This window comes from Pagrus major, chromosome 15, assembly GCF_040436345.1.
Source record: "Pagrus major chromosome 15, Pma_NU_1.0".
NCBI classification, from domain to species: Eukaryota; Metazoa; Chordata; class Actinopteri; order Spariformes; family Sparidae; genus Pagrus; species Pagrus major.
Window position 1 is genome coordinate 8920118 of NC_133229.1, and position 7982 is coordinate 8928099.

A 7982-nucleotide genomic window follows, 5' to 3' on the forward strand; every position below is an offset into this window, starting at 1 on the left:
CTCTCATTTTCAGCAACAGAGTGCTCAGAGTCATGCATCTCTTTGGGTAAACTCTTGGAAAGGAGAAAATCATTATGTCATCCTAAATTGTTTGTTCATGGTTTGAAGGATCAGAAATCTCTCTTTTGGCAACGCTGTATGTCCATTCAAAAGGCCAATAGTTTTCAAAGAGGGACCTGGAGGACGGCTTGAGACACTGATTTCTTTCTGTAGGTGCATGGTGCTTTTTTATTCTTAAGGCCAAAACCTGACACAGATAATTGGATCCCTAATTAGCTTCATTTATGTTTTGCCCATTACCCAGAAGAAGAAGAAGAAGAAGAATACATGCAGCAACAATGTGTTCTTGATATGAATTGTCACATAATTACCAAAACACACACCCCACATCATTTCCGCCCATTATAATAGTGTCATCAACGGGCGCGCGCGGCCCGGTGTGCGCAGACGGCCGCACGTGAGTCACCGTGATGGCCAGCAGCTCTGATGTGGTGAAGAAGAAAGTCATGAAGTTCAAACTTCAGCTCACAGACACGGCAGAGTCCGCTACGGTAGATAAAGTGTTTACTTCTCCTTCATATGAGTGCGCACAATAGACGGACCCGAGCTGAAGCGCAACAGAAACGTTTCTTTAGATGTTTCACGGTACAGCCAATGATCTCAAGGCAGTGTCCGAAGTTCCTCTGTGTTTATTGGCTGAACTAACTCCACCGTCCTTCATTTGATGTCTTAATTTCAGTATCTTCTCGTATCTCTGATCATTTGAGGACAGAGGACATGTGCGCTGCTGCCACACAGCAGTTGAACCCTCTCACTGTGGGGGTCAGGTTGTTTAAATGGGAGGTGCCTGCCGGCTAAAATTGGCAGCTCCTGCAGTTGTTCAACTTATGGCTGCTGTCCATCATCAGGCCGCCCTGCAGGCCTGCTGGAGTCACTTTTTTACTTTTACATATAGATGGATTTCTAGGAGAAATTGGCCAGTTTAGATCTTCGGATTCACTTTGTCAACACATTCAAATTCATTTAAAATGCACAACCTGAAAACACCCAACTCGGCTATATAGTGAGACTTTACAGCAGCCAACAGTGGCATTATCCATTTATAGTTCGAGGTAAAAGGAGCAGCCTAAGTGGGTGTGTGAGGCTCCCATACATAGCTTCTGCTCTGAATGCACAATCAGCAACTGTGGTGATCCGAAGCCAGGACTGCCATATTTGGCATGTGGGGTTTTCTTCAGTTTACTTCACCTTTTTGCTGCTTTTTGTCCTAAATTGTTGATGTGTCTACTCTCTTTCCAGGTTCTAAAGATTTTGCAGAAACTCAAGGATCTGGATATCACATTAGACATTCTTGCTGTGAGTCTCTGTTGCAAAGAACGTATTTTGAGTTTATGTATTTGGACAAGTTTAATGATCTTTGACTTGTGTCTGGACATAAATTAGGAAACTGGAATTGGGAAAACGGTTAACTCGTTGCGCAGGCATGAACAGGCGGGAGAATTTGCCAAGTCGCTAGTTAGGGGCTGGAAAAGACTGGTCCCTAAGGAATCCACAAGGTGAAGTGTGTTCAACTTTTTAGTTTTATTTAACAATATACATTATAATATGATTGATTGTGCTTAAATGTTTCTGTATTTGACGTGTTAATCTTGAACATTTCCTTGATGCAGCCACACAGAAGATGCAGATGCGTCTTTTACGGACAAACCAGAGGACCAAGACTGTACAAATAATGGTTTGACAAAGGAGGATTTAAACAATAATTGCTTAACATCTTATGACAACAGTCAGAACTCTTCAGATGAGGCCCTCTTTAAAACAGGGGATAGGAAAAATGATTCAGAGAAACAATGTGAAGAACAGATGAGACATGAGGACCAGACTGAAAATCAAGAAAAAGGTCATGATATCTCTCAGAAAATTGAAATCCAAGAGGATGAAATGGAAAAATCAGTTGTTTCCAAGGAAAAGAAAAATGATCAGAGTGACAGAAAATCAGGAGAGGTCGTAATCAATAACTCAGACGACACTCATCAGAAATCCAGGTCTGATTCCAGGGAGGCCTCAAAAAGCAGCTGTGACAGTGGAAGATTTCGGTCTGAAAAAGAGTCAAATAAGAAATCGAAGCCATCAAAAGAGTCTTCAACAGAAGGCAAAGACTCTTTTCCATTTGAGTCCAATGAGAAACACTCAGAAACCTTTAGACTGAGCGATGTCAGAGACGACAGGTCTTCAGGAGTATCGAGGAGTTCAGAGGCTCAAAACAGGAAAAGGAAAAAATCAAGTAAAGAGAAGCACAAACAACACAAGCAGGAGTGTGAAACAAAGGGACATCCAAAACACAAAAAGGCCAAAATAAAGAACAAAGACAAGGAACGTGACTGCGAGGCACCTTCCATGTCTTTTGAATCATACTTGAACTATGACGTGAATGTTTTCAAGAAGAAAGAAAGATCAGGAGTGAAGAAAGCTCTCAAGAAGAACAAGACTGCAGCAGAAGATCCAAGCATGAAACCTTACAAGCCACCTGTGATGTCTCTAAATGTTTCCTCTCCAAAACAGGTATATTTTACAGATATCTCAAGAGTTTAACCTCTGTAGTGCAGGTAATGATCCACTGATAATCCCTTGTATTTCAGCAGTTTAAGGAGTCTGTAATGGAGCTGATGAACATCCCTTTACCCGCTACTCTGTCCGAATGTGAAAAGCAAATCAGTGTTGACTACTTTGAGACGAAAGGTACTGTATCTATAACAAACCTTACTTTATCTTCGCACTAGTTATCTCGTTCATGACGTCCGCTCTTTTGTCTTAAAGCTGAGAAGGAGTCAGATTTCTGTGACGTCTCTGAAGAGTCTTCAGGCTTCACCGGCCAGCGACTTAACAAAAAGATGCAGGTGTACTCCGGTGCCAAGACCGTCTTCCTCCCGGCCATGATGAGCTTGCACCAGCAGTGTATCCGCACGCTCCAGAATAACATCAACCGTGAGTAAGAGCTTAGAGAAGGTTTTTCGCAGGACTCTGTTCAGTCAGTCAGTTTGTTGGATTTGTATTCAGGAGCAGGGATCTCTTCTCAGTGCTTTATGAAACTGGCGGAGTCCCGTTTGAGATCCTCGAGCCGGTGTTGGAGAGGTGTACACCGGAGCAGCTGCTACGCATCGAAGAATGCAACCCAGTAAGAATACATCTAGTGCACACTTAGTGGACACTTTATTAGGCACACCTGCTTAGCTCTGATCGGGACAACATATTTGCTTTAAGAGCAGCTCAAATTCATAGATTCAATAAATAGAACATTGCCCTGGGCAAAGGCCATTGACATTATATATGATAATCCTTTATTAGTCCCACAACGGGGGGAATTTGCATTGTTGCAGCAGAATAGTAAAATACAACTGGGCTGTAAATCCTGCAGAGCTGGGAGCAATTCACATTTCACAACTTTGGGTGAAGCTAACAATTATTCTCATTGTCAATTATCCTTCCAATTATTTTCATAATTAATTGGTCTATGAACATTTGAAAAATGCCAAAATGCTATCTTCTCATCGCTTCTTTTATCCAAGCATCAGTCTTAAACCAAATGATTCCTCTTTAACGATCAGAAATGACAAAGAGAAGCAGCAAATCCTCACATTTAAGAAGCTGGAACCAGCACCTGTTTGACATTTTTTGCTTGAGAAATGATTGAAACAATCAATTATCAAAATAGTTAACAAGCAATTGTCCTTCAATTGAGTAATCGTTGCAGCTCTGGTTACAACTATACGTCATCCAGAGGAAAGGCCATGGGGTCATTACATTTTAAGGGTATAATCTTTAGCAATGTGAAAATAAATATGGAATCAGTAAATCTTCCTATTAGATGTCTTGTGTGCAAAGCTGACATGTTGACGAATGCTTTCAAGTCATCACGTGATAACCTGCCAGTTAAATAGATATTTATTGTGTACATCAGTCTTTGTTTGTATGTTGGTGCTGGTTCATTGAGATGTCATGCGTAATGCCTGTAATGCCATGGTAATTATTTAACATACAGCTGTTATAGCTATATATAAAATGATCATCTTATCTTCTATCTGCTTCTCAGCTGAGAGGAGTGAAAGTCATCCTGGTGCTGCTGTATCTCATCCAAGCACGTTTCAACAAGTTCTAATGATCAGTGATGTCTTTCTGAACACCACTGAGCTGTAAAGTTCCTACCACATCTCTGATCTCCTTCACTGAGCTGTGCTCTTTTTGTTTTGTGAAGTGTGAAAATCCAGAGTGCAGCTTTGTGCAGCAAGTCTTGTATAATAATGTTCATCTGAACAGTAACGTAAAAGACGAGCTCACCCATGTGGAAAGTCGAGTGAAGTTTTGCAGTCCACAAAACATTTCTGGATTTTCATAGCAAAAAAACAGAGTTGCAACATTCTCCGAAACAACTGAAACCAACGAGCTCTAAGGAGCCATTTTATGTTTATGTCTTTGGTTTGTTAAACCCATACTTTGTAAACCTCGGGTAGAGATCTGTATTTGAAGCTATTGTAAAATTTGTGACGAAGGGAGAACTTTGTTTGAGCATACAGGTGTTTATTTGTTGTTCGGCCTGTAACTGTTTGTTTCGACAGATCTACGTAGGAGTGACCGACCACTTGTGGGGGAAACATTGCCAGAGGGACTTCAAAGACTCCAAACTCCAGGAGTATGAATCATGGAAAGAGATGTACGTCAGGCTGTCTGAGGAGAGGGAGAGGAAACTCCAAAGACTGACAAAAAGCATCGTCTCGGCACATTCTAACAAACCCAAAGGTATCCATTGTGAAATAAACTTATAAACTGTTAAACATTAGAAACACAATATTTTATACACACTGTATACGATAGAGAAATATTGTTTGCTCTTTATTTTGTCCTGTACGCTGTAACATTTTTTTTTTTTTTAGGTCGGCAGGTGAAGATGGCATTTATTCACACTGTTGCCAAGCCACCGAGAGATGTGCGAATTCAGCAGGAAATTCATGGAACTGCTGTTCAGCAGCCTCATCAGCTCAGGTGCAGGTGGCCTCCAACGTCCTAAATACAGAGAAATATCTATTTTGTGATTAACTCTGTTATTTACATTTCGGCTTTGTTGTTTTCCTGATAATAAAGTTCATACAAAGGGCAAAGACTTTGAGAGGCAAACAGGGGCATTGTTGCACATTTTTACACCTGGTAAGCCTTGTGCTTGCTCTGCTCCTCTCCCACATAAAAGCCCTCAACTACAAAGTGATCACTCGACAACAGCAGCTTAGCAAGGTCATAATCTGTCAGAGACTCATGTGATAACACTGGGTGAAATGCTTTTTGGGTGAGCTTAGCCAAACACAGGAATTGGAGCAATGTGCTGGATAAACTGGTTTTACACTGGTTAGCGACGGCCTTGGGGCCTTTTGTTAACCGTCGCAACATGGGATGTTGTGCTCACTAGCAGTAGTCTAACGTTGTAGGTAGACGGACACTCATTTTGTCATTTTACCTGCATTGTGTTTGTTTTGTAAATAATAATTTTGTTTTATTATTTCTTGAATTGTCAGTGTCAAGGTTCAGGACAACAGATCGAGGCCCAGTTGCAACGAGCCCAGCAGGTTCAGCAGCAGCTCCTCGGGGGCAGGAAATACACAAGACCCTCGCAAAAAAACAAGTGAGCTGACAGAAAGATGTTGTAAATGCAATGTTGTTAGGTTTGCTACAGCTTTCCAACGCCATCACATTGGCTTGTTCAGATATTTATCATGTTTGTCTCTTTTTTTAATCCAATAATTTCCTTCAAAGGTCAGACTGAAAGCTACTGCATGCATATAGATCCGTATGTAGACCTGATTATGTGCATTTTGTGCGTGTTATCACTTATTTTTTGTTCACACAGGAGTTGCTCCGATGATGGCAAAGTCCTTAAAGGCGTTTAAGAAACAGCTGGGACGCAGATAAATGCTCTTATATGATCTCGCTATTTACAGTGTGCGGGTGCGGTGAAAGTGCACTCTATCATTCATTAACTTTGGACAATAACAGGCTTGTGTTCACCTTAGATTACTCTGTGTTTGTCTGAATATACAGGCAGTCACCATGTTTTTTTCTCTATAACTGAGTTGTCTTCACTATTAAATGGACAATGAAATGAGCATATTTCTGTGCTTTGATATGTCTTCTTTCAGCCAGTTTGACCTAAACAAGGTCAGTTGGTAGGTTATTTAATGGGGTTTGGCTCCCTCTACAGGACATATAGAGAAGAGTATAGCGTTCTCTGTATATTTATAAATTTCTCCAACAAATACCCAACAACACCTATATTTTCAGATTAACCTCAATGAATGTCAACGATCTGATGTCAGAGTATATTTGATAACATTACGTCCCACCTCTTCTAACACTAAACTGAACAAACTGAAAGTGAACCCATGAGAAAGTATAACACCTGATTTAATACACACAAATTTAAGAGATCAGGTCAATTGCTGGTGGTATATTTTTGTTATGCTTTTTTCATATCAAATGGATCATCAACTATACTTTCTGCTCAAGTTCTGTGCAAGTTTAGAATGTCATCTATGAAACATATTGACAGTTATAAAGAATTTATCCATTTCAACCCTGTTTTGTTTGTTCAGCTCCAAATTGTGAATTCATCCACTTGTTTTTGAGCCAAATGATTATGAACACAGGTCAACAAATTGTTCCACACAATGAAAAGAAAGCAGCTCTCTGTCATCTCACTGTAATCCCTGTGGTGTTGCCTTCTTTTATGGACGGGGGAAGGAGACTGCTGTCTGCCTTCTCAAGGACTCTTGCTGTCTATTTTGGGTTTTTTTGGGATATGTTTGAACAACTGTTTGAGATACTAAAAGGGGAGGCTGTGAGACTGCTGCAGCCTTCAGCACCACCTGTGGCAGCCCGCTACGGCTGCACCAGTAATCCAACTTCATGTTTAATTCATTGGTTGGAGGTGAACTGCTATGTCTCGTATAAAACAACCTTTTGGGGGCTTTTTTCATGTGATGTAACCGTAGGTAAAAGGATCTGGAGGTTGAGTGAGCAAGTCTCTTCTCATGAATCTATTTATACAGGGCAACAAGGAGACATCTTTATTGATCTCTAAAAAACAGATTGGGAATTAATTTATTATTTTATTAACTGTTAATCATCTAAATATCTAACAGAGGTAGAGAGCTGTTCGGTGCTAACCTTGGAGGGGCAGGCCATATGACCTGATGGTTAATGAGGCTGTCCTGCCACAAGGGGACTGTGCAGCAGAGGGCTGGAGCTGACCTTGACCTCTGACCTGGAATGGAGCAAAGTGGGGAAAAAATCCCATCAAGGATGGATATTTCATCAAGCAATTGAAATGAAGGAAGGCTCTATCATGTTTTGTGTCTAGAAAACTTAATTATACGACCATAATTTTAGCAGATATTGTGTTCATGTGTGCATATTCCTAAATTGAGTGTCATCATATTACTCATAGGAGTACTGTACAAAATGCACAGAAGGGGGCAGCAATGGTTGGTTGGTTAAGAGCAGCCCAGTAGCTTATTTTTGCCTTGAGGTCAACTAGCAGGTTTATCCAGCCACGCAAGTGACTTTTTTTGAACTAAAGCACAGTTTAAATCTAAATCACTTTAAAAACAGACTATAACAGTGATGGAAGAAAATATTTCAATGTTTTACTTATGTGAAAGTAGCAAATACTGCAATGTAACAATCAAATTACAAGTTCTACATTCGAAATCTTAAGTAAACATACTGAAGTATTAGCAGAAAAATGTATTCTTGAGTATAGAAATTAAAGTCCTCATTATAGAGCAGAATGGCCCAACTCAGTGCTGTGTTACAGGCTATATTGTTTGATCATTAATATTACATTAGTACTGTTAAAGCATCATTTTGATGTTGCAGCTAGATGATGTGTTGCTGATATTAACAACTTTACATTGTTAATAATACTAATCTGATCATAA

At 40.2% G+C, this 7982-nt stretch overlaps 1 protein-coding gene across 3 annotated transcripts; it reads left to right on the forward strand.

Annotated features, from left to right (window-relative positions):
• The first annotated feature begins 467 nt into the window (after positions 1-467).
• Positions 468-6153, forward strand: eloal (elongin A, like). 3 transcript variants are annotated; one of them, XM_073481729.1, is made up of 11 exons: positions 468-551; positions 1300-1356; positions 1444-1556; positions 1671-2562; positions 2640-2739; positions 2818-2985; positions 3078-3175; positions 4614-4794; positions 4929-5037; positions 5562-5668; positions 5894-6153. In XM_073481729.1, exons 1-11 carry the CDS (start codon positions 471-473, stop codon positions 5953-5955), a joined length of 1968 nt encoding a protein of 655 aa, XP_073337830.1. In that variant the 5' UTR covers positions 468-470; the 3' UTR covers positions 5956-6153. The 3 variants fall into 3 exon arrangements, with proteins under 3 accessions (XP_073337830.1, XP_073337831.1, XP_073337832.1); XM_073481730.1 differs by having other exon boundaries at positions 2643-2739; XM_073481731.1 differs by lacking the exon at positions 468-551 and adding an exon at positions 569-645.
• Positions 6154-7982: the final 1829 nt, after the last annotated feature.

What these genes read in the sequence shown, in the direction of transcription:
- eloal (XM_073481729.1), top strand. Translation starts at nt 471, where the DNA reads ATGGCCAGCAGCTCTGATGTGGTGAAGAAGAAAGTCATGAAGTTCAAA. An exon ending in ACACGGCAGAGTCCGCTACG is followed by an intron (nt 552 to 1,299) that starts GTAGATAAAGTG and finishes CTCTCTTTCCAG; the next exon opens with GTTCTAAAGATTTTGCAGAA. An exon ending in ACATTCTAACAAACCCAAAG is followed by an intron (nt 4,795 to 4,928) that starts GTATCCATTGTG and finishes TTTTTTTTTTAG; the next exon opens with GTCGGCAGGTGAAGATGGCA.